The 25,536-nt window shown below is 64.9% G+C and overlaps 1 protein-coding gene across 1 annotated transcript; it reads right to left on the bottom strand.

Moving 5' to 3' along the window:
- Positions 1–5: 5 nt before the first annotated feature.
- DHX16 (DEAH-box helicase 16) lies at positions 6–25,299 on the bottom strand. Its single transcript, XM_066252503.1, has 20 exons — positions 24,781–25,299; positions 23,005–23,252; positions 22,740–22,902; positions 14,072–14,128; positions 13,521–13,775; positions 12,964–13,167; positions 12,694–12,885; positions 11,923–12,033; positions 11,647–11,762; positions 9,256–9,466; positions 9,009–9,107; positions 8,746–8,898; positions 5,726–5,866; positions 5,380–5,542; positions 5,159–5,277; positions 4,034–4,101; positions 1,368–1,530; positions 1,117–1,278; positions 705–878; positions 6–234 (listed from the first exon to the last, which is right to left on the bottom strand). Exons 1-20 carry the CDS (start codon positions 24,985–24,987, stop codon positions 106–108), a joined length of 3,135 nt encoding a protein of 1,044 aa, XP_066108600.1. The 5' UTR covers positions 24,988–25,299; the 3' UTR covers positions 6–105.
- Positions 25,300–25,536: the final 237 nt, after the last annotated feature.

Genomic DNA, 25,536 nt, shown 5'->3' on the forward strand with positions numbered 1-25,536 from the left:
CCAAAAGCTGTCACAAGCTTTATTCCAAAACTGTTTTTATTACTAAAAATTAAATAATGTCTGGGAGGAGGAGGAGCTGGTGTCTGGCTGTCTGTCTCCCGTCCTTTACCCGAGCTCCTCGCGTGTCTTGCCAGTTTTCCTGGGCATTTTCTTAGCGTGGGGGTCTTCCAGCTCCTTGGCCTTGTAATAGTGGGGCGCCACCTCCAGGAGCCACGTGCTCTCGATCTCCAGGACCTGAGAGGACAGAGCGCGTTTCTGTCTCCAGCCTCATTCTCGTGTGTGCGCCCAAGTGTTTTCCCCTTCAACCGCAGGGCTGGGGGGGAAGGTGGGGAGCCCCGACGCTAGAAACCCCAAAGGCTGCCACACCTCTGCACGTTACCCAGGATCCGAGAAGGCCACCCCTAAGACAACATGAACGTCAAGACGACGAGGTGCCCCGAGGGCACAGACCAAACCCTCTGCTCACCACTGTCACCCCAGCACCCGAATCAGTGAGAGGAGCCACTCAGACGCTCACTGAATAAACGGTGACCACGTCTCAGGAGGTGCCGAGTCCCGTTAGGAAGGAGGTGTCTTACCGGACCCGACACTGATGTGTTTCTGTTTCTCTGCCGGCCTCTGCAACATGAACCTTGGACGGGAGTCTACCAGGACTCCACCTGCCCCGCAGTACCCCCGGCCTGGGTGGGGCACGGCCCCCTCACCTGTCTCATGAACTCCTTGGTGGTCAAGACGAGTTCATGGTAGAGCAGCCAGCGAGGCTGTTCCTCAAAGAGGGAGGAGTTGGGGTGGATGAACACCGTCTGCTGCTGCTTCACGGTGCGGTAGCCGCTGCGCGTCAGCCGCGCCGTGTGGTAGAAGTAGCCCGCGGTGACGGCCTGCGGCGTGGGCCGGAAAGCATTGGTCAGTGGGAACGCGGGCACCCAGGGGCCCTCGGCACTCATGAGAGTAGAGAGCGCGTGCAGGACCCACCCAGAGGAAACCTTCGGGGGTCTGGGAATAAAGCACAGCCTCCCCCCAGGGGAGGGGCACCCCTCGGGGTGCGGGGGGGGGGGCGTGCTCGCCCCCCGGGGAGACCAGGCTGACCACGCCGGCTGATGGGAAGCGAGCACTGACCTTGCGCACACGGATGTAGTCCCCCTCGCAGGAGCTGAGGCCGACTTCCACGCGCTCCAACAGCCCCTCCAGCTGCTCGCGCACGTCCCGGGCCCGGCGCATGGACCGGAACTGGATGAAGTTCTCGTAGCACCACTGGGAAGAGTAGCCGCTCTCGGCCCACTGCGGAGGGGGCCGGAAAGGGGGGGTGAGCGGACTAGACGACCGAGTCACCCACGCCTCCCGTGTTCCCACCCACGCGGGCCAGTAACCTGTGTGTACACATTCAGTAGGACCAAGTGGTCCCCACCAGGGAGGAAGAAGTTGACCCGGGCGTTGTCGGCATGGACGACCTTGTCCTTGGGCCGGTAGAAGATGGAGTTGTTGACGGACAGCATGGCAGCCACCGTCAGGATCTCCTCTGAACAGCTGTACCTGAGGAGGGCGGGGAGAGCCTGAGAGGTTAGCGCGAGACACCGGGAGCGCGCAGAGCAGGGCAGGGAGAGCCTGCGCGGTCCGAGCGGGACACGGGAGCGCGCAGAGCAGGACGGGGATAGCCTGCGCGGTCAGAGCGGGACACGGGAGCGCGCAGAGCAGGACGGGGATAGCCTGAGCGGTCAGAGCGGGACACGGGAGCGCGCAGAGCAGGACGGGGATAGCCTGAGCGGTCAGAGCGGGACACGGGAGCGCGCAGAGCAGGGCGGGGAGAGCCTGCGCGGTCCGAGCGGGACACGGGAGCGCGCAGAGCAGGACGGGGATAGCCTGCGCGGTCAGAGCGGGACACGGGAGCGCGCAGAGCAGGACGGGAGAGCCTGCGCAGTCAGAGCGGGACACGGGAGCGCGCAGAGCAGGGCGGGGAGAGCCTACGCGGTCAGAGCGGAACACGGGAGCGCGCAGAGCAGGACGGGGAGAGCCTGCGCGGTCAGAGACAGACACGGGAGCGCGCAGAGCAGGGCGGGGAGAGTCTGCGGGTCAGAGACAGACACGGGAGCGCGCAGAGCAGGACAGGGAGAGCCTGAGCGGTCAGAGCGGAACACGGGAGCGCGCAGAGCAGGATGGGGAGAGCCTGAGCGGTCAGGGCGGGACCCGGGAGCGCGCAGAGCAGGGCGGGGAGAGTCTGCGGGTCAGAGACAGACACGGGAGCGCGCAGAGCAGGACGGGAGAGCCTGCGCGGTCAGAGACAGACACGGGAGCGCGCAGAGCAGGACGGGAGAGCCTGCGGGTCAGAGACAGACACGGGAGCGCGCAGAGCAGGGCGGGGAGAGTCTGCGGGTCAGAGCGGGACACGGGAGCACGCAGAGCAGGACGGGGAGAGCCTGCGCGGTCAGAGCGGGACACGGGAGCGCGCAGAGCAGGGCGGGGAGAGTCTGCGGGTCAGAGACAGACACGGGAGCGCGCAGAGCAGGGCGGGGAGAGTCTGCGGGTCAGAGCGGGACACGGGAGCGCGCAGAGCAGGACAGGGAGAGCCTGAGCGGTCAGAGCGGAACACGGGAGCGCGCAGAGCAGGGCGGGGAGAGTCTGTGGGTCAGAGACAGACACGGGAGCGCGCAGAGCAGGACGGGGAGAGCCTGAGCGGTCAGGGCAGGACCCGGGAGCCCGCAGAGCAGGGCGGGGAGAGCCTGAGCGGTCAGGGCGGGACCCGGGAGCGCGCAGAGCAGGGCGGGGAGAGTCTGCGGGTCAGAGACAGACACGGGAGCGCGCAGAGCAGGACAGGGAGAGCCTGTGCGGTCAGGGCGGGACACGGGAGCGCGCAGAGCAGGGCGGGGAGAGTCTGCGGGTCAGAGCAGGACACGGGAGCGCGCAGAGCAGAGCGGGGAGAGCCTGTGGGATCAGAGCGGGACCCGGGAGCGCGCAGAGCAGGACAGGGAGAGCCTGCGCGGTCAGGGCGGGACCCGGGAGCGCGCAGAGCAGGACAGGGAGAGCCTGCGCGGTCAGGGCGGGACACGGGAGCGCGCAGAGCAGGACGCAGAGAGCCTGAGAGGTCAGGGCGGGACACGGGAGCGCGCAGAGCAGGTAAAGTGCTCGCTGTGTGCGTGACGGAGGTGCCCTCCCAAGTGGACGGCTGATCAGCTCAATGGCTATAAGTCAGAGCAGACAGGCTTGGCGGGGCCCCACAGTCAAGGAGGCGGGGCCACGGGCAACATAGCTGAGGGAAGCGGGAGCGTGGGGGGGGGGGGCGGCGCGCAGAGAGCTACAGAGGCAAGGGCCAGGGACCCCTGAGGGGTCTGCAGGAAGGAAGGTGTTACGTTATGTACGTCGGGAGAGACCACTTCCTTTAAGTTCATGTGATGACCTCTGACCTCAGCCGTGGCACCTCTAAATGTCCCAGTCTGAAAACTTAGGGATGATCGTGTCCCCACACCAGCTCTTAGCCTCCTCACCGGTCAACCTCACCCACCTGACGTCACGAGCAAGGATAGCAGTGTCGAACTGGCTCGTGGACTTCAAATGGGGCAAAGTTCTCTAGTGATGTGTTGTGTATTAAAGAACACTACGGCCTGACCAGGCGGTGGCGCAGTGGATAGAGTGTTGGACTGGGATGCCAAGGACCCAGGTTCAAGACCCTGAGGTCGCCAGCTTGAGCGTGGGCTCATCTGGTTTGAGCAAAGCTCACCAGCTTGGCAAGGTCACTGGCTTAAGCAAGGGTTCACTCGCTCTACTGTAGCCCCACAGTCATGGCACATGAGAAAGCAATCAATGAACAACTAAGGTGTCACAACAAAAAACTAATGACTGATGCTTCTCATCTCTCTTCGTTCCTGTCTGCCTGTCCCTATCTATCCCTATCTCTGACTCTCTCTGTGTCTCTATAAACAAAAAACAAAAAAAACCCACACACTACAGCAGAGAGGAAAAGAACAAGATCGCAAAGACAGCCACTGAGACGGGGGAGGCCCAGCCAGTCTGTGGGCAGGGGCGGGGCAGCGGGGGGACTTACTTCTCCGAGGCCAGGATCATTTTGGAGAGCATGGGGTCCACCGGCAGCTCGGCCATCTTTCGCCCGGACTGAGGAGAGGAGCAAGGGAGGGTTGAAGCCAGCCCTCCCTTGGTGTGTCTCCTCCCTCCCCCGCTGTAGGGGGCACCCTGACCCTGCCATCCCCCCCAGCCCGCTGCCCTCCCTCGGTGTCCCCACCCCCGCTGCAGGGTCACCCCGACCCTGCTATCCCCCCCAGCCCGCTGCCCTCCCTCGGTGTCCCCACCCCCCCGCTGCAGGGGGCACCCCGACCCTGCCATCCCACCCCAGCCCGCTGCCCTCCCTCAGTGTCCCCCCACCCCCCCGCTGCAGGGGTCACCCCACCCCAGCCCTCCCTCGGTGTCCCCACCCCCGCTGCAGGGGTCATCCCGACCCTGCCATCCCTCGGTGCCCCCCCCACTGCAGGGGGTACCCCGACCCTGCCCTCCTGCCCCAGCCCGCTGCCCTCCCTCGGTGTCCCCCCCCCGCTGCAGGGGGCACCCTGACCCTGCCCTCCCCCCCAGCCGGCTGCCCTCCCTCGGTGCCCTCCCCCCACTGCAGGGGTCATCCTGACCCTGCCATCCCTCGGTGCCCCCCCCGCTGCAGGGGTACCCCGACCCTGCCCTCCTGCCCCAGCCCGCTGCCCTCCCTCGGTGTCCCCCCCCTGCTGCAGGGGGCACCCCGACCCTGCCCTCCCGCCCCAGCCCTCCCTCGGTGTCCCCCCCCCCGCTGCAGGGGGCACCCCGACCCTGCCACCCCGCCCCAGCCCTCCCTCAGTGTCCCCCCCATCCCCCCGCTGCAGGGGTCACCCCGACCCTGCCCTCCCGCCCCAGCCCTCCCTCGGTGTCCCCCCCCCGCTGCAGGGGGCACCCCGACCCTGCCACCCCGCCCCAGCCCTCCCTCGGTGTCCCCCCCATTCCCCCGCTGCAGGGGGCACCCCGACCCTGCCCTCCCGCCCCAGCCCTCCCTCGGTGTCCCCCCCCCGCTGCAGGGGGCACCCCGACCCTGCCATCCCGACCCAGCCCTCCCTCGGTGTCCCCCCCATCCCCCCGCTGCAGGGGTCACCCCGACCCTGCCACCCCGCCCCAGCCCGCTGCCCTCCCGCCTCACCGTGGTGAGCTCCCCCAGGTGGTTGAGGGCCCCCAGAGCATACAGCTGCTCCAAGGCCAGCAGCAGGGTCTCATACGGGGGAGGGTCCAGGAAGTCAAAGTGCATGAGGTCGTGGATCCCTGCAGACAGAGAGAGGTGAGGGGTGGGACCAAGTCTTACGCAGGTTCCAGTGACTCCGGCCCCACTCCCTCCAGCCCAGAGGACCGGGGGACCCCAGTCACCTAAGCTCTTGAGCAGCAGCACGACATTGCCCAGGCTGGTCCTCTGGATCTCCGGCACCGTGGTGTCCTCCAGCTCGTGCTGATAGGCCCAGGCTGTATAGAGGCGGAAGCACTTCCCCGCGGCCACCCGGCCCGCCCGGCCCGCCCGCTGGTTGGCGGAGGCCTGGAGAGAAGAGGTGAGCCGACAAGTGGGTGAGGGGAAGAGAAAGGGCAGTATTCACACAAGAAATCTCAGAGGGTGGGGTTCCCTCCTTTACGGAGACCCACAGGCTTCTGCGTGGGGCCTTCCTGTGGACCCGTCCGCCCCCCACCGCCCCCTGCAAGACCCCACTGGAGCCAGGCTGACCTTGCTGCAGGGCGTGACCGTGAGGGACTCCATGCCTGTGCGGGGGTTGTAGCTCTTCTGCTTACAGAACCCGGGATCCAGCACGTAGATGATGCCCTCGATGGTGAGGGACGTCTCCGCGATGTTTGTCGCCACGACCACCTGAGTGCGAGGATGTGGGTCACTCGGAGGCCGCAGCCTCCAGTTACGGAGAAGTAGTAACCCTGGGCGACCAGGAGTGAACAAGCCGGGGCAGGAGCGGAGGGGACCAGCATCCAGAGCGAGCAAGGTGAACGGGCGTGGGGAGGAGGCGGGAAGAGGGGGAGGAGAGGCGGGCGAGGCAGATGCACAGTGTGGACAGGAAGGGAGGAGGACTGACGGGTGTTTCCGAGGTGGGGGGCGGGGCTGACAGGGCTCCTGCCCCCACCCTCCCCACGGGCATTTTCACATTCTCCTCTGCACTTGACTGCCTGCAAAAACCTTCTAGTGAGGCCCTGGCCGGTTGGCTCAGTGGTAGAGCGTCGGCCTGGCGTGCAGAAGTCCCAGGTTCGATTCCCGGCCAGGGCACACAGAAGCGCCCATCTGCTTCTCCACCCCTCCCCCTCTCCTTCCTCTCTGTCTCTCTTCCCCTCCCGCAGCCGAGGCTCCATTGGAGCAAAGATGGCCCAGGTACTGGGGATGGCTCCTTGGCCTCTGCCTCAGGCGCTAGAACGGCTCTGGTCGCAACAGAGCAACGCCCCAGATGGACAGAGCATCGCCCCCTGGTGGGCGTGCCAGGTGGATCTTGGTCAGGCGCATGCGGGAGTCTGTCTGACTGTCTATCCCCGTTTCCAGCTTCGGAAAAATACAAAAAAAAACCCCACAAAACTTCTAGCGAGCCTTCCTGCTTCTGCTCCTGCCCGGGTACGGGTCGTGAGGCAGCTGGAATGGTCCTTTTAAAACGTACACCTGTCACATCACTCCCATCCTCCAGCGGCTGCCCATCCCCTGTGAGAGCTATATCCGAGCCGTTCAGGGGCCAAGCCCTCTAGCCCCTGGCTGCCTCACCTCCCAGCGCCACACTCACCGGCCAGGGTCCCCGGCCGGGCACAGCACACTCCTCTCCCAGGTCAGATGTCCGTGTCGCTTCCATTCATGGGAGAGGCAGAGGCGTCCCTGCACGCCCGGGAAATGCCCGCTGCCATTTCTGCCCCACCCCCCGTCGTCTCCACCTCCTAGGCTGCACTGCATCTCGTCACAGCACGTGTCACATAGACACTGGGCACCAGGCGTCCCCGCCTCCTAACCTGCACCAGGCTGTCAGCTCGGGAGGCTGGGAACATTGATTTACCGTACTTCCCCATGTACAAGGTGTACTTTTTGAAAAATCTGGGGTCTAAAAACTGGGTGTGTCTCATACAGTGGTTGTGGCATCTCAAATGCCCTTGATGGAACTAAGGAAAAGGCCATCTATGAAAAGTGACTCGTCATCACACACAGAGGAGGACAAGCTCATGGATGGGCGTTCTGACAGTGATGAGGAGTTGTATGAATTTTATGATAAATACAATTTTAGTTCAATAACTTTGCGTAATACAGCCTAACCAGGCGGTGGCGCAGTGGATAGAGCGTCGGACTAGGATGAATAAGGACCCAGGTTTGAGACCCCGAGGTTGCCAGCTTGAGCGCAGGCTTATCTGGTTTGAGCAAAAGCCCACCAACTTGAGCTCAAGGTCGCTGGCTCCAGCAAAGTGTTACTTGGTCTGCTGAAGGCCCACAGTCAAGGCACATATGAGAAAGCAATCAATGAACAACTAAGGCAGCGGTTCTAAACCTGTGGGTCGCGACCCCAGCGGGGTCGCCTAAAGCCATCGGAAAATACATAATGCATATCAGGTATTTACATTATGAATCATAACTGTAGCAAAATTACAGTTATGAAGTAGCCACCAAAATTATTTTTTGGTTTAGGGTCACCGCACCATGAGGAACTGTATTGCGGGGTCACGGCATTAGAAAGGTTGAGAACCATTGAACTAAGGAGTCCCAACGAAAAACTGATGATTGATGCTTCTCATCTCTCTCCGTTCGTCTGTCTGTCCCTATCTATCCCTCTCTCTGTCTCTGTAAATAAATAAAATTAGTAACTTTGTGTAATACATTTTTTCCCCCAAATTTCGGACCCCAAAATTAAAGTGCATCTTATACACGGGAGCACCTCATACATGAGGAAATACGGTATTCATCACTGTCTTCCCCTCCCCCTCCCCCAGAACAGTACCTGATGGGGGGAGCCGTTCAATATTTGTTGATGAAAGTTGCATCTTTGCTCAAAATCCTTTGCCATTCAAACATGTAAGATCCAAACTCTTCCACCCGCCATCCAAGGCCCTCCCCAATCTGGTCCAAAGCTGGTTCTGGCTGGTCTCCCCTGGTTCAGCACCTAAACCTTCCACTAACCCTGCACTCCGAGCCCTGGCCCGATAGCGTGGTTGGTAGAGCGTCGTCCAGATACACAAAGGTCGCCAGTGTGAGCCCTGGTCAGGGCACATACAGAAACAAACTGATGTTCCTGCCTCTCTCTCCCTTCTCTCCAAAATGAGTAAGTTAAAAATAAATAAACCTTGCACTCTGACTTCAAACACACCTTAGGCCTCCCTGACATCTCTTGCCATTTTTTTTTCCTTTAAAGAGTTTACTTATCCATTTTTAGGGAGAGAGAGAAGGGGGAGGAGCAAGAAGCATCAACTCCATATGTGCCTTGACCAGGCAAGCCCAGGGTTTTGAACCGGTGACCTCAGCGTTCCAGGTCAATGCTTTGTCCACTGCGCCACCACAGGCCAGAGCTGCCGTTTCTCTTAAAGGTGCAGATCAAACCCCTCCCACCTCCTGGCACAGCAAGGGCTCCCCTTCTCCTCTCAGGTTCCACTTCCTCTCAGTTCGCTGGAATCCATCCTCGCTCCCCGGAGGAGGGGCCCTCTGTGGGCGGGGCAGGCTCGCCCCCGCCCCCCCACTGCGGCTGTGGAACCACAGGGGTGAAGACTGGAGGGTGCGCAGCGTACCTTCCGCGCCCCGGGGGGCGTGGGCTGGAAGATGCGGGCCTGCATGTCGGACGGCAGGCTGGCGTAGACAGGCAGCACCAGCAGCTCCCGGATTTTGGAGCCCAGGCGGCGGCAGCGGTCCTGCAGCATCTCGCAGGCGGCCTCGATCTCCTCCTGGGTGTGGGGAGAGGGCGGCAGGGCCCAGGGTCACAGGAGGCCGACCGCCAGCCCCCTGCCCCGGGGACACACACGCCACCCCCACCCCCCCCTACACACACACTCACCTGTCCCGTCAGGAACACCAGCACATCCCCCGGGGGCTGGGTCACGTGGATCTGCAGCACGGACACCACACAGGCTTCCAGGTAATCAGCCTCTGGGGCCTGCGACGGGACGGGCACAGGGGCCACTGCTCAGGGCAGGCGCACAGGCCTGACCCCCAGCCCCTCCATTCAGTTCTGCCCTGCCCTCCTAGCGAGGACTCTCCCCAGCTCCCACCTCCACTGGGGCCCGCCCTCCCCGGGGGCGCACCTTGGTGTAGAAGATGTCAACCGGGAACCTGCGTCCAGGGATCCGGAAGACGGGGGCGTCGTCAAAGAAGGCAGAAAAACGGGCGGTGTCCAGCGTGGCCGAAGCCACCAGGACCTTGAGCTCAGGCCGGAAGCGAGCAACATCTTTGATCAAACCAAAGAGAATGTCCGTGTGTAAGGTCCGTTCGTGAGCCTCGTCCACCATCACCACACTGGGGGAGGAACGGGGAGACAGGCAGCAGAGTGTGAGGGGGCTGAGCACCCAGCAGCGGCACGAGGGTCCCGGGGGTGAAGACCAGAGCCCCAGGAGGCGGCTGCAGGAGACGCCAGCTGCCCTGGTGAAGTAAGACCGACAGCACGCTGGAGACCGGGTGCCGTGCTCGGCGGCCTCACGGCTTGGGCCGCTGGCAGCAGCTGGGGCAAAGCCTTTTTCAGTGCCCCCCTTTCATCGGCTGGGGGTCGGTGCCCCCCCCGTGTCCGGCTGGGGGTCGGTGCCCCCCCGTGTCCGGCTGGGGGTCGGTGCCCCCCTTGTCCGGCTGGGGCTCGGTGCCCCCCTCGTCGGCTGGGGCTCGGTGCCCCCCTCGTCCGGCTGGGGGTCAGTGCCCCTCTCGTCCGGCTGGGGGTCGGTGCCCCCCGTGTCCGGCTGGGGCTCGGTGCCCCCCTCGTCCGCCTGGGGGCGCACTGACGGCCCAGTGCCCCCAGGATCCCCACAGCCCAGGGGCTCAGGCGGGGCTGCTGCACATAGCCCTGCCAGCCCTGCACAGTCCTGTCGCGTTCCGGAGGCTGCGGGGGCCTCTCCATCCGGCCTCAGAGGCCTCTGCAGGCTCCCTGGTCTCCTCCTAGAGCAGCTGTCTGGCGGCACCTTTCCCCCGGCTCCAGTGTTTGGATTTCAGGTGCAGGAGCTCACCCCTCACTTCAACCCTGTGTGTCTACCCTGCCTGTGACAGTGAAGCCCTGAGCATCTGAGGCCGGGGTTGACGGGAACATCTCACACCCTAAAACCCTCCTGCACTGGCCAGTCTCCCATGGGTCCTCAGGGGTTTCTGGAAGGGATGGGAAAGGGCAGATCACGGCTGCACTCAGAGCTGCTATGCCCAGAAATTCACAGCCTCTCGCTCAGCTGGCCGGACTCCACTGTCCCCGGCAGGATGCCTGCCCCCTAAACACTGCTCCCCACCCAGCCCCCACTCGGTCGCTGCGGCACAGAGAACTCACTGTTCGTGGACCAAGCCCCCAAGGGTCCCTGCAACCACTCAGCCCCCCATAATCTCCATCATTCTAGGGCAGCGGTTCTCAACCTGTGGGTCGCGACCCCAGCGGGGCCGCCTAAAGCCATCGGAAAATACATAATGCATATCAGGTATTTACATTCCGAATCATAGAAGTAGCCACCAAAATTATTTTTTGGTTTGGGGTCACTGCAACATGAGGAACTGTATTGAGGGGTCACGGCATTAGAAAGGTTGAGAACCACGTTCTAGGGCCTCCTGGTGTCGAGGTGAAACTCATTTCCCTGTATCGTCCGCGTGGTTCTTAGACGTGCTCTCTGGAGCCACATAAAACGAGGCTGACCCCTTTCCCACGCAACAACCCTGCGCGTATCTAGAGGGAACCAGGAAGTCTCCCTTGAGTTTTTCTGCCGTAAGCAGTACTTTTTTTTTTTTTTCCCCTTTTGTACCTTTCCGAAGCTGGAAACGGGGAGAGACAGTCAGACAGACTCCCGCATGCGCCCGACCGGGATCCACCCGGCACGCCCACCAGGGGGCGACGCTCTGCCCCTCCGGAGTGTCGCTCTGCCTCCACCAGAGCAACTCTAGCGCCTGGGGCAGAGGCCAAGGAGCCATCCCCAGCGCCTGGGCCATCCTTGCTCCAATGGAGCCTCGCCGGGGAGGGGAAGAGAGAGACAGAGAGGAAGGAGAGGGGGAGGGGTGGAGAAGCAGATGGGCACTTCTCCTGTGTGCCCTGGCTGGGAATCGAACGCAGGACCCCTTGCACGCCAGGCCGACGCTCTACCACTGAGCAAACCGGCCAGGGCCTAAGCAGAACATTCTAAGTTACTTCCATCTGTCTTCACGGGGCTTTTCAAGGCCCAACACCCGCCCTCCCATCCGAGCTGTTTTCTAAGCTCTGGAAACAACTTGAGAGGGAGGAACAGACTTTCTCTGCGGGGCCTTCCACCCTCCAGCTCCATCTCTATGGTACCTGCAGGTCAGCTCTAGGCCTGCTGGAATCACCAAGACTCAAGAACTGGTGGATGAATCCGAAGACAATGGCCAAGCTGATCGGGGGGAAGAAAGGAGAGAGAGGCCAGCGCTGAGGGGTAGGAAAGCAGCAGACCGGGGGGAGGAGGGCAGGCGGCCTCCGGGGGGAGACCGGGCGCGGTGTGTGGTACCTATAGCTCGCCAGGTCAGGTTCAGAGAGGAACTCCCGCAGAAGCATCCCGTCCGTCATGTAGCGGAGGACCGTTCGCTCTGATGTGCAGTCCTCGAAGCGGATGCTGTAGCCAACCTGTCGAGGGGCCGTTAGTGATGGAGAGTGGGCTGGTGCCCCCTGAAGGGAGTGCGGGGCAAGGGGACGAGGGGACAGCGCCTGGCCCTGGACCCGTGCTGTGGGGCCCGGGCGGCAGTGAGGGCCAAATCTGAGCCGCCTCCGACCCCACGGATCTCACCTCATTCCCAAGCTTCACATCCATCTCCCGGGCCACTCGGGCGGCCACACTCATGGCTGCCACTCTCCTGGGCTGAGTGCACGCAATCTTCATGCCTTTCTTCGTATAGCCCTGCACGACAAGGAGAAAGAAGAGGTCTTCCTTTTGCTAAACGTGGGCTTGCGGCCCAGGACAATTCAGAGAAAAACACTGTGCATGGGAGGCTGGGCGGGGGAGGGGGCAGAGGCTGAAATCCAGGCACAGCAGGCCAGGAGGACGGCAGGGCCCTCCAATCCGAGGGGTCCTCACAGCCCCGGCAGCCCCAGCCCTCTGGGGACTCAAGTTCTGGGGCCCAGCTCGCCTCCAGCCGGGGGAGGACAGAGCAGCAGGGCAGACGCAGAAGCAGGAGGGAAGAAAGGAGGGTCAGAGCGCAGGAAAACAGTCCTCTCGCACTGGCCTGTGCGCCCTGGCGAGGAGCGGGGGCCACGCTGGACTGCAGCGTGCGGCCCGTGCACATGCGCCGACCATCTGTCTGTCTGCGCTCCCTTCTGACGTGGACAAACAGAACGCCCACCAGTCAGGGCCCCGCAGCAGGAAGGGAGGCTAGAAGCGTGGAAAGGACACAGTCCGTATTCTCACAGACCTCACCACTTAGTGGCGAAGGCGAAACAATTACAACAGAGGTGAGCAACCAGGATACGAGGGAAGAGGGGCTCTGAGGGGCCTGTGCCGTCAGTGGGCGGACCCCGGTGGGCGTGGCGTTGCTGACGTGGTGGTGTGTGGGCGCCGCACCTCCTCAAAGAGATACTGCGGGATCTGGGTGGTCTTCCCCGAGCCTGTTTCGCCCTCGATGATGAGGACCTGGTGGTCAGCAATGGCAGCCAAGAGCTCCTCGCGGAACGGGAACACCGGGAGGCTGCGGCGGACGGCCTGGATGGACTCCTTCTGCTGGGCCTGGGTGGACGGGGCTGGGGGGGACGGCTCCTGTGGGGCAGAAAGAGCCGCGTGACTTCACGATCGGCTCCCCGACCCCTCCTTGTGCCCCCAGGGGCGCTCCCTCACCTCGTCGCCCTGGAGCTGCGTGGCCCGAACAAACTCAATGGTCTCTTCTTCCTCCAGCACCAGCTGATACTTGGGCTCGTGGGCGGCAGCATCTCGGGCCCCGAACTTGAGGGAGGCGGCCCCCAACCGGGCCTCCTCCCAGCGCCGCTGCTCCTCCCCAGGGGCGCCCGATTCCTCCTCCACCAGATCCACAGCTCGTGCTGGCTGTGCAGAGAGGGGCGCATGAGGGGGGGGCCTCACCCCCCCCCCCCCCGCTGCATTAGACAGGGGCTGCTGTCTGTGCCCCACCCCGCCCCCAACCCCACCCAGCTGTCCCACCCCGCCCCCAACCACCCAGGCCTCACCCGCCCAGCCGCAGGAGACAGGGGCTGTGGTCTGTGCCGTGCCCGCCCCGCCTCCAACAGCCGGCCCCGCCTCCAGCCCCCGGGCCCCGCCCCCAGCCTCCTGGCCCCCGCCCACCTGCCCGATCAGGAGTCAGGACTCTGGCCCACTGGGAAGACAAGGGAAGGAAGGGGCCAGGCCTCCTCAGCTCCGGACCAGGGCTCCCCACGCCTCACCTGTCCTCGGGTCTCCTCCGGCATGTGGTAGCGATTGGTGGCCTCCAGCTTTTCCTGCTCCCCGGCGGCCCGGTACTCGCGGGCCAGGTCCCGCACCCGCCGCTTGTATTTGAGCTCCTGCCGCTCGTGGCGGCTCAGCTCCACGTCCCCAAAGAGGAACTCCTCGTCCGCCAGCTCGGCCTCCAGGTCCTCGAGCTTCTCGCGCTCGCGCTTGGCCAGGTACTCTCTGCGGGATTTCTTCCGCAGCTCGGGGACCTGGGTCAGCACAGGGCAGCCGGTCCTCATCTGGCCGGAATGGCGACCCCTTTCCCTGCCGACCCAGGCGAGTGACAGATTCCCTGGCAAGACGGGCCCCCACCTTTCCTCGGCAGCGCACAGCCTGAGAGATGCGTGCCCGGTGGGGCCCCAGGCCCCCAACCCCGGCCCAGCCCGCGCCAGGCCTGCCAGCAGGTACTAACCTGAGTACCACATCCCTTCTGCCCACCCCTAACCGCACCATCACAAAAGTCTCCTTCTGCCTCTGACCTGGGCTTCCTGGCACTGGGACTCACCATGGCTTTCCGATCGTCCTCCGCCATCTTGAGGCGCTTCTGAGCCTCTTCATAAGCCTGAGAGGAGAGACCAAGAGTGGGGGTATGAGGCCCAAAGTGCCCACAGCCACAGCCATGCCCACGCCCTGCACCAGAATCTCAGGGATCATTCAGACCATCCCTAGTACAAGGCAACGTCCCTTCTCAGTGAGGACTCTACCACTGCAGGTCCAGCGGACAGCGGCCTTAGCTGCACGGCCCCGAGGGCTCCCGTCACCACAGAGGTGGACGGACCACTAGGGACAAACCCTTGTCTCCCCAGAAGCCACCCTCTCTGCGACCACGCCACCCTCAGATCTGACCCGGGGTCTTCCCGGGGCCACAGAACACGCTGTCTCAAGGCACCCTCTCTGCGACCACGCCACCCTCAGATCCGACCCGGGGTCTTCCCGGGGCCACAGAACACGCTGTCCCAAGGCACCCTCTCTGCGACCACGCCACCCTCAGATCCGACCCGGGGTCTTCCCGGGGCCACAGAACACGCTGTCCCAAGGCACCCTCTCTGCAACCACGCCACCCTCAGATCTGACCCGGGGTCTTCCCGGGGCCACAGAACACGCTGTCCCAAGGCACCGTCTCTGCGACCACGCCACCCTCAGATCCGACCCGGGGTCTTCCCGGGGCCACAGAACACGCTGTCCCAAGGCACCTTCTCTGCGACCATGCCACCCTCAGATCCGACCCGGGGTCCTCCCGGGGCCACAGAACACGCTGTCCCAAGGCACCCTCTCTGCGACCACGCCACCCTCAGATCCGACCCGGGGTCCTCCCGGGGCCACAGAACACGCTGTCCCAAGGCACCCTCTCTGCGACCACGCCACCCTCAGATCTGACCCGGGGTCCTCCCGGGGCCACAGAACACGCTGTCCCAAGGCACCCTCTCTGCGACCACGCCACCCTCAGATCCGACCCGGGGTTTTCCCGGGGCCACAGAACACGCTGCCCCAAGGCACCTTCTCTGCGACCACGCCACCCTCAGATCTGACCCGGGGTCTTCCCGGGGCCACAGAACATGCTGTCCCAAGGCACCCTCTCTGCGACCACGCCACCCTCAGATCCGACCCGGGGTCCTCCCGGGGCCACAGAACACGCTGTCCCAAGGCACCCTCTCTGCGACCACGCCACCCTCAGATCCGACCCGGGGTCTTCCCGGGGCCACAGAACACGCTGCCCCAAGGCACCCTCTCTGCGACCACGCCACCCTCAGATCCGACCCGGGGTCCTCCCGGGGCCACAGAACACGCTGTCCCAAGGCACCCTCTCTGCGACCACGCCACCCTCAGATCCGACCCGGGGTCCTCCCGGGGCCACAGAACACGCTGTCCCAAGGCACCCTCTCTGCGACCACGCCACCCTCAGATCCGACCCGGGGTCCTCCCGGGGCCACAGAACACGCTGCCCCAAGGCACCCTCTCTGCGACCACGCCACCCTCAGATCCGACCCGGGGTCCTCCCGGGGCCACAGAACACGCTGTCCCAAGGCACCCTCTCTGCGACCACGCCACCCTCAGATCTGACCCGGGGTCCTCCCGGGGCCACAGAACACGCTGTCCCAAGGCACCCTCTCTGCGACCACGCCACCCTCAGATCCGACCCGGGGTTTTCCCGGGGCCACAGAACACGCTGCCCAAGGCACCTTCTCTGCGACCACGCCACCCTCAGATCTGACCCGGGGTCTTCCCGGGGCCACAGAACACTGCTGTCCCAAGGCACCCTCTCTGCGACCACGCCACCCTCAGATCCGACCCGGGGTCCTCCCGGGGCCACAGAACACGCTGTCCCAAGGCACCCTCTCTGCGACCACGCCACCCTCAGATCCGACCCGGGGTCTTCCCGGGGCCACAGAACACGCTGTCCCAAGGCACCCTCTCTGCGACCACGCCACCCTCAGATCTGACCCGGGGTCTTCCCGGGGCCACAGAACACGCTGTCCCAAGGCACCGTCTCTGCGACCACGCCACCCTCAGATCCGACCCGGGGTCTTCCCGGGGCCACAGAACACGCTGTCCCAAGGCACCTCTCTGCGACCATCGCCACCCTCAGATCCGACCCGGGGTCCTCCCGGGGCCACAGAACACGCTGTCCCAAGGCACCCTCTCTGCGACCACGCCACCCTCAGATCCGACCCGGGGTCCTCCCGGGGCCACAGAACACGCTGTCCCAAGGCACCCTCTCTGCGACCACGCCACCCTCAGATCCGACCCGGGGTCCTCCCGGGGCCACAGAACACGCTGTCCCAAGGCACCCTCTCTGCGACCACGCCACCCTCAGATCCGACCCGGGGTCCTCCCGGGGCCACAGAACACGCTGTCCCAAGGCACCCTCTCTGCGACCACGCCACCCTCAGATCCGACCCGGGGTCCTCCCGGGGCCACAGAACACGCTGTCCCAAGGCACCCTCTCTGCGACCACGCCACCCTCAGATCCGACCCGGGGTCCTCCCGGGGCCACAGAACACGCTGTCCCAAGGCACCCTCTCTGCGACCACGCCACCCTCAGATCCGACCCGGGGTCCTCCCGGGGCCACAGAACACGCTGTCCCAAGGCACCTTCTCTGCGACCACGCCACCCTCAGATCCGACCCGGGGTCCTCCCGGGGCCACAGAACACGCTGTCCCAAGGCACCCTCTCTGCGACCACGCCACCCTCAGATCCGACCCGGGGTCCTCCCGGGGCCACAGAACACGCTGTCCCAAGGCACCCTCTCTGCGACCACGCCACCCTCAGATCCGACCCGGGGTCCTCCCGGGGCCACAGAACACGCTGTCCCAAGGCACCCTCTCTGCGACCACGCCACCCTCAGATCTGACCCGGGGTCCTCCCGGGGCCACAGAACACGCTGTCCCAAGGCACCTTCTCTGCGACCACGCCACCCTCAGATCCGACCCGGGGTCCTCCCGGGGCCACAGAACACGCTGTCCCAAGGCACCTTCTCTGCGACCACGCCACCCTCAGATCTGACCCGGGGTCTTCCCGGGGACACAGAACACGCTGTCCCAAGGCACCCTCTCTGCGACCACGCCACCCTCAGATCCGACCCGGGGTCCTCCCGGGGCCACAGAACACGCTGTCCCAAGGCACCCTCTCTGCGACCACGCCACCCTCAGATCCGACCCGGGGTCCTCCCGGGGCCACAGAACACGCTGCCCCAAGGCACCCTCTCTGCGACCACGCCACCCTCAGATCCGACCCGGGGTCCTCCCGGGGCCACAGAACACGCTGTCCCAAGGCACCCTCTCTGCGACCACGCCACCCTCAGATCCGACCCGGGGTCCTCCCGGGGCCACAGAACACGCTGTCCCAAGGCACCTTCTCTGCGACCACGCCACCCTCAGATCCGACCCGGGGTCCTCCCGGGGCCACAGAACACGCTGTCCCAAGGCACCCTCTCTGCGACCACGCCACCCTCAGATCCGACCCGGGGTCCTCCCGGGGCCACAGAACACGCTGTCCCAAGGCACCCTCTCTGCGACCACGCCACCCTCAGATCCGACCCGGGGTCCTCCCGGGGCCACAGAACACGCTGTCCCAAGGCACCCTCTCTGCGACCACGCCACCCTCAGATCTGACCCGGGGTCCTCCCGGGGCCACAGAACACGCTGTCCCAAGGCACCCTCTCTGCGACCACGCCACCCTCAGATCCGACCCGGGGTCCTCCCGGGGCCACAGAACACGCTGTCCCAAGGCACCCTCTCTGCGACCACGCCACCCTCAGATCCGACCCGGGGTCTTCCCGGGGCCACAGAACACGCTGTCCCAAGGCACCTTCTCTGCGACCACGCCACCCTCAGATCTGACCCGGGGTCCTCCCGGGGCCACAGAACACGCTGTCCCAAGGCACCCTCTCTGCGACCACGCCACCCTCAGATCCGACCCGGGGTCCTTCCCGGGGCCACAGAACACGCTGTCCCCAAGGCACCCTCTCTGCGACCACGCCACCCTCAGATCCGACCCGGGGTCTTCCCGGGGCCACAGAACACGCTGTCCCAAGGCACCTTCTCTGCGACCACGCCACCCTCAGATCCGACCCGGGGTCCTCCCGGGGCCACAGAACACGCTGTCCCAAGGCACCCTCTCTGCGACCACGCCACCCTCAGATCCGACCCGGGGTCTTCCCGGGGCCACAGAACACGCTGTCCCAAGGCACCCTCTCTGCGACCACGCCACCCTCAGATCTGACCCGGGGTCCTCCCGGGGCCACAGAACACGCTGTCCCAAGGCACCCTCTCTGCGACCACGCCACCCTCAGATCCGACCCGGGGTCCTCCCGGGGCCACAGAACACGCTGTCCCAAGGCACCCTCTCTGCGACCACGCCACCCTCAGATCCGACCCGGGGTCCTCCCGGGGCCACAGAACACGCTGTCCCAAGGCACCCTCTCTGCGACCACGCCACCCTCAGATCCGACCCGGGGTCCTCCCGGGGCCACAGAACACGCTGGCCCAAGGCACCCTCTCTGCGACCACGCCACCCTCAGATCCGACCCGGGGTCCTCCCGGGGCCACAGAACACGCTGTCCCAAGGCACCCTCTCTGCGACCACGCCACCCTCAGATCTGACCCGGGGTCCTTCCCGGGGCCACAGAACACGCTGTCCCAAGGCACCCTCTCTGCGACCACGCCACCCTCAGATCTGACCCGGGGTCCTCCCGGGGCCACAGAACACGCTGTCCCAAGGCACCTTCTCTGCGACCACGCCACCCTCAGATCCGACCCGGGGTCCTCCCGGGGCCACAGAACACGCTGTCCCAAGGCACCCTCTCTGCGACCACGCCACCCTCAGATCCGACCCGGGGTCTTCCCGGGGCCACAGAACACGCTGTCCCAAGGCACCCTCTCTGCGACCACGCCACCCTCAGATCCGACCCGGGGTCTTCCCGGGGCCACAGAACACGCTGTCCCAAGGCACCCTCTCTGCGACCACGCCACCCTCAGATCTGACCCGGGGTCTTCCCGGGGCCACAGAACACGCTGTCCCAAGGCACCCTCTCTGCGACCACGCCACCCTCAGATCCGACCCGGGGTCCTCCCGGGGCCACAGAACACGCTGTCCCAAGGCACCCTCTCTGCGACCACGCCACCCTCAGATCCGACCCGGGGTCTTCCCGGGGCCACAGAACACGCTGTCCCAAGGCACCCTCTCTGCGACCACGCCACCCTCAGATCCGACCCGGGGTCCTCCCGGGGCCACAGAACACGCTGTCCCAAGGCACCCTCTCTGCGACCACGCCACCCTCAGATCCGACCCGGGGTCTCCCGGGGCCACAGAACACGCTGTCCCAAGGCACCCTCTCTGCGACCACGCCACCCTCAGATCCGACCCGGGGTCCTCCCGGGGCCACAGAACACGCTGTCCCAAGGCACCCTCTCTGCGACCACGCCACCCTCAGATCCGACCCGGGGTCCTCCCGGGGCCACAGAACACGCTGTCCCAAGGCACCCTCTCTGCGACCACGCCACCCTCAGATCCGACCCGGGGTCCTCCCGGGGCCACAGAACACGCTGTCCCAAGGCACCCTCTCTGCGACCACGCCACCCTCAGATCCGACCCGGGGTCCTCCCGGGGCCACAGAACACGCTGCCCCAAGGCACCCTCTCTGCGACCACGCCACCCTCAGATCCTGACCCGGGGTCCTCCCGGGGCCACAGAACACGCTGTCCCAAGGCACCCTCTCTGCGACCACGCCACCCTCAGATCCGACCCGGGGTCCTCCCGGGGCCACAGAACACGCTGTCCCAAGGCACCCTCTCTGCGACCACGCCACCCTCAGATCCGACCCGGGGTCTCCCGGGGCCACAGAACACGCTGTCCCAAGGCACCCTCTCTGCGACCACGCCACCCTCAGATCTGACCCGGGGTCTTCCCGGGGCCACAGAACACGCTGTCCCAAGGCACCCTCTCTGCGACCACGCCACCCTCAGATCCGACCCGGGGTCCTCCCGGGGCCACAGAACACGCTGTCCCAAGGCACCCTCTCTGCGACCACGCCACCCTCAGATCCGACCCGGGGTCCTCCCGGGGCCACAGAACACGCTGTCCCAAGGCACCCTCTCTGCGACCACGCCACCCTCAGATCCGACCCGGGGTCCTCCCGGGGCCACAGAACACGCTGTCCCAAGGCACCCTCTCTGCGACCACGCCACCCTCAGATCGACCCGGGGTCTCCCGGGGCCACAGAACACGCTGTCCCAAGGCACCCTCTCTGCGACCACGCCACCCTCAGATCCGACCCGGGGTCCTCCCGGGGCCACAGAACACGCTGTCCCAAGGCACCCTCTCTGCGACCACGCCACCCTCAGATCCGACCCGGGGTCCTCCCGGGGCCACAGAACACGCTGTCCCCAAGGCACCCTCTCTGCGACCACGCCACCCTCAGATCCGACCCGGGGTCCTCCCGGGGCCACAGAACACGCTGTCCCAAGGCACCCTCTCTGCGACCACGCCACCCTCAGATCCGACCCGGGGTCCTCCCGGGGCCACAGAACACGCTGTCCCAAGGCACCCTCTCTGCGACCACGCCACCCTCAGATCCGACCCGGGGTCCTCCCGGGGCCACAGAACACGCTGTCCCAAGGCACCCTCTCTGCGACCACGCCACCCTCAGATCCGACCCGGGGTCCTCCCGGGGCCACAGAACACGCTGTCCCAAGGCACCCTCTCTGCGACCACGCCACCCTCAGATCCGACCCGGGGTCCTCCCGGGGCCACAGAACACGCTGTCCCAAGGCACCCTCTCTGCGACCACGCCACCCTCAGATCCGACCCGGGGTCCTCCCGGGGCCACAGAACACGCTGTCCCAAGGCACCCTCTCTGCGACCACGCCACCCTCAGATCCGACCCGGGGTCCTCCCGGGGCCACAGAACACGCTGTCCCAAGGCACCCTCTCTGCGACCACGCCACCCTCAGATCCGACCCGGGGTCCTCCCGGGGCCACAGAACACGCTGTCCCAAGGCACCCTCTCTGCGACCACGCCACCCTCAGATCTGACCCGGGGTCCTCCCGGGGCCACAGAACACGCTGTCCCAAGGCACCCTCTCTGCGACCACGCCACCCTCAGATCCGACCCGGGGTCCTCCCGGGGCCACAGAACACGCTGTCCCAAGGCACCCTCTCTGCGACCACGCCACCCTCAGATCTGACCCGGGGTCCTCCCGGGGCCACAGAACACGCTGCCCCAAGGCACCCTCTCTGCGACCACGCCACCCTCAGATCCGACCCGGGGTCCTCCCGGGGCCACAGAACACGCTGTCCCAAGGCACCCTCTCTGCGACCACGCCACCCTCAGATCCGACCCGGGGTCCTCCCGGGGCCACAGAACACGCTGTCCCAAGGCACCCTCTCTGCGACCACGCCACCCTCAGATCTGACCCGGGGTCCTCCCGGGGCCACAGAACACGCTGTCCCAAGGCACCCTCTCTGCGACCACGCCACCCTCAGATCCGACCCGGGGTCCTCCCGGGGCCACAGAACACGCTGTCCCAAGGCACCCTCTCTGCGACCACGCCACCCTCAGATCTGACCCGGGGTCCTCCCGGGGCCACAGAACACGCTGTCCCAAGGCACCCTCTCTGCGACCACGCCACCCTCAGATCCGACCCGGGGTCCTCCCGGGGCCACAGAACACGCTGTCCCAAGGCACCCTCTCTGCGACCACGCCACCCTCAGATCCGACCCGGGGTCCTCCCGGGGCCACAGAACACGCTGTCCCAAGGCACCCTCTCTGCGACCACGCCACCCTCAGATCCGACCCGGGGTCCTCCCGGGGCCACAGAACACGCTGCCCCAAGGCACCCTCTCTGCGACCACGCCACCCTCAGATCCGACCCGGGGTCTCCCGGGGACACAGAACACGCTGTCCCAAGGCACCCTCTCTGCGACCACGCCACCCTCAGATCCGACCCGGGGTCCTCCCGGGGCCACAGAACACGCTGCCCCAAGGCACCCTCTCTGCGACCACGCCACCCTCAGATCTGACCCGGGGTCCTCCCGGGGCCACAGAACACGCTGCCCCAAGGCACCTTCTCTGCGACCACGCCACCCTCAGATCCGACCCGGGGTCCTCCCGGGGCCACAGAACACGCTGTCCCAAGGCACCCTCTCTGCGACCACGCCACCCTCAGATCCGACCCGGGGTCCTCCCGGGGCCACAGAACACGCTGTCCCAAGGCACCCTCTCTGCGACCACGCCACCCTCAGATCCGACCCGGGGTCCTCCCGGGGCCACAGAACACGCTGCCCCAAGGCACCCTCTCTGCGACCACGCCACCCTCAGATCCGACCCGGGGTCTTCCCGGGGACACAGAACACGCTGTCCCAAGGCACCCTCTCTGCGACCACGCCACCCTCAGATCCGACCCGGGGTCCTCCCGGGGCCACAGAACACGCTGTCCCAAGGCACCCTCTCTGCGACCACGCCACCCTCAGATCCGACCCGGGGTCCTCCCGGGGCCACAGAACACGCTGCCCCAAGGCACCCTCTCTGCGACCACGCCACCCTCAGATCCGACCCGGGGTCCTCCCGGGGCCACAGAACACGCTGTCCCAAGGCACCCTCTCTGCGACCACGCCACCCTCAGATCCGACCCGGGGTCCTCCCGGGGACACAGAACACGCTGCCCCAAGGCACCTTCTTGTCGGATCGCTCCAGGACGTTGCGAGTCCGGTCCCTGTCCCGCTGCCGAACCCGCTCGGCGAAGGCATCCCGTTCCTCCAGGTCCTGAAGGCGCTCTCGCTCCGTCCGCTCCCACTCATCCTCCGACTCCGGCTTCTCGGTCTGCTCTTGGCTCCCCCTGCAGCCCAGCCCAGCCCAGAGGGTTACGTGGGGGCACCCAGGGGGATTCCCGTCCCGTCCACCACCTGCCCCATCCTCCCTCGCCCTGCTTCCGACTCACCCTGTCTTCCTCCTCCCCTTCTCCACAACCTCTTCCTCTTCGTCCTCCTCTTCCTCCTGCCGTTTCTTCCTGAGGTGTTTCCGTTTCTTACGCTTCTTCTGGAGACTGTTCCCACCCCTGCCCACGGCCTCCTCACTGCTGTCCTCACTGTCTTCCAGCAACTTGTAAGCTCGGTTCTTCTCCAGCAGGGCTCGGGCCTCTCGCTCAGCTGCCCGGGCTGGCTTTTCCACCACCGCCTTCCGCGGGACCTGTCAACAGAGAAGACAGGGCTGGTGCACAGCTCCTCGCCTCTGCCCACCTACGATGCCCTGCTCCTAATTTAAGACATGGCTTGATCTGAAACCAGCCTTCCTTCAACGCCGTGTTCATCAACCTGAACGGGGCCTCTCACCTTTATTTATTTATTTATTTGTTTGTTTGTATTTTTCTGAAGCTGGAAACAGGGAGAGACAGTCAGACTCCTGCATGCGCCCGACCGGGACCCACCCGGCACGCCCACCAGGAGGTGACACTCTGCCCACCAGGGGGCGATGCTCTGCCCCTCCCGGGTGTCGCTCTGTTGCGACCAGAGCCACTCTAGCGCCTGAGGCAGAGGCCAAGGAGCCATCCCCAGCGCCCGGGCCATCTTTGCTCCAATGGAGCCTCGCTGCGGGAGGGGAAGAGAGAGACAGAGAGGAAGGAGAGGGGGAGAGGTGGAGAAGCAGATGGGCGCTTCTCCTATGTGCCCTGGCCGGGAATCGAACCCGGGACTTCTGCACACCAGGCCGACGCTCTACCACTGAGCAAACCGGCCAGGGTGCCTCTCAGCTTCTAAACTTCCTCTCAGTTAACTCATTTCACAAACATTTACTGAAGCCTGTCCCAGGCACTTGCTAGGTACTGGGCATACAGAAATCCCTGCTCTCACGGAATTTACAGTCTCAAGCCCAATTCCCAACCACTCAGCCTCCGTTATTCCCAGTGACGGAGTCAGTCCTACACAAGGACTGACACGCTGCAGGGGCCGTTTTGCAGAGGCCTGGCACTGTGCCAGACTCCACGGATACGCTGGTGAAGGATGAACACAAAGTTCCTTCCTCGTATCACTGACACTCTAACCTCATTTCTCTCCAGGCACCGTACGGGGACAGCTTCCCCAGGCTGTGTCCCATTGCTGAACGTGCTGAACGCTTACGCTCTGACTGTACAGTTCCTGAGCACCTGTTCTGCCAGGTGCTCCATCAGGTGACAGGGGCACAGAGACAAGAGGTACACAGCGTACCCTCCAGGAGCTCGCCTTTTATACCATTGCGCCTTCCCCCTTCCCTACCTGACAATCCCAGGGACTCTTAGGACCCTGGAATTTCCTGACCACTGACCACTACCCCCGCCTTCCACGATCTCCCTTGCACTTCCCACACCTCTCTCCCATAACCGCACATTCCAAGTGTGGTCCTTGGCCGGTCAGTGTCACCCGGAACGCTTGTTAGAGATGCAGGAACCAAGATCCCCATCCCAGACCTACCCAATCGGAACGTGCACTTTAACTAAAGAACTCCCTGGTTGAAACGTGTGCATGCTCAAGACCCAGGCACACTGCTTATGTAACGCTGAACCCAAGACGCTTGAGCCCTCCTCGACCTTTGCTGAGCTGGACGTCCAGCACTTAGCACAGTAGCCGGGTGACCGCGGACAAGGGGTAGTGCTTGTGAGGCGAGCGCAGTACTCCTTCCTCTGCGGGATGGGCCCCTGCCCGGCCCGCCCCCTCGCCCGCGCCCTCCTCTCCGCTCCACACACCTTGTTCCACAGTCTCAGGGCGAAGTCCCGCGCCGGTCCGCTCAGGTCCAGGGTATCCGTGTCCCGCAGGCGCTGCACGAACTCCTCGGCCGAGCCGCAGCGCTGCGCGGTACCGATCAGGAACTGGGCCACGTGCCGCTCGCTCAGCCCCAGCACCGAATGCAGCTCGTCCTGCACCCAGCGCTCCAGCCCGGCCGGCGTCGCCATGGCAACCCCGCCCCTCCCTCTCCGACCCCCGGGGCCCGCCCGGAAGGGTCTCAAGCAGCCGCGCGTCGGCCGGGCGGGTCGGAGGCCTGGAGCCCGGGGTCGGAGCCTCAGCTCCGCAAAGGAGCCGCCTTAGGACCCCAGAGTTCAGTTTCCAGAAGCCCAGACTCGTCTTCTCCGGACCGCGGAGGCCGGAAGTGGGCTCACTTTTCCTGCCCGAGCGCGACGGGGGCCGAGCGAGGTCAAACCTCGCGGAACCGTACCGTACTTCCGCCCAACAGAGTCTCTCTGTCGCCCCCTGACGGTCGACCGTGGCGGCTCCACGCACCCCTTCATTCAACAGATGCTGAGCAACTAACTGGTGGTTGCTAGAGAGACAGTTTTAGTCGCTGGGGAGAGAGCAAAGAGCAAATCAGACGACAATTCCTGACCGAATAAAAGGTGTGAGTTTTATGGACCCAAAAACTGCAAGGTGTCTTATTTTTATGTTTATTTTATTGACTTTAGAGAGGAAGGTGGGGATGAATACATAATAAATAAAACGTGTAAGTT

Source organism: Saccopteryx bilineata, chromosome 1 (assembly GCF_036850765.1).
Source record: "Saccopteryx bilineata isolate mSacBil1 chromosome 1, mSacBil1_pri_phased_curated, whole genome shotgun sequence".
In the NCBI taxonomy this organism is placed as follows: Eukaryota; Metazoa; Chordata; class Mammalia; order Chiroptera; family Emballonuridae; genus Saccopteryx; species Saccopteryx bilineata.

What these genes read in the sequence shown, in the direction of transcription:
- DHX16 (XM_066252503.1), bottom strand. Translation starts at nt 24,987, where the DNA reads ATGGCGACGCCGGCCGGGCTGGAGCGCTGGGTGCAGGACGAGCTGCAT. An exon ending in AGGACGATCGGAAAGCCATG is followed by an intron (nt 13,776 to 14,071) that starts GTGAGTCCCAGT and finishes GTGCTGACCCAG; the next exon opens with GTCCCCGAGCTGCGGAAGAA. An exon ending in GCTGCTGCTCAAGAGCTTAG is followed by an intron (nt 5,278 to 5,379) that starts GTGACTGGGGTC and finishes CTCTGTCTGCAG; the next exon opens with GGATCCACGACCTCATGCAC.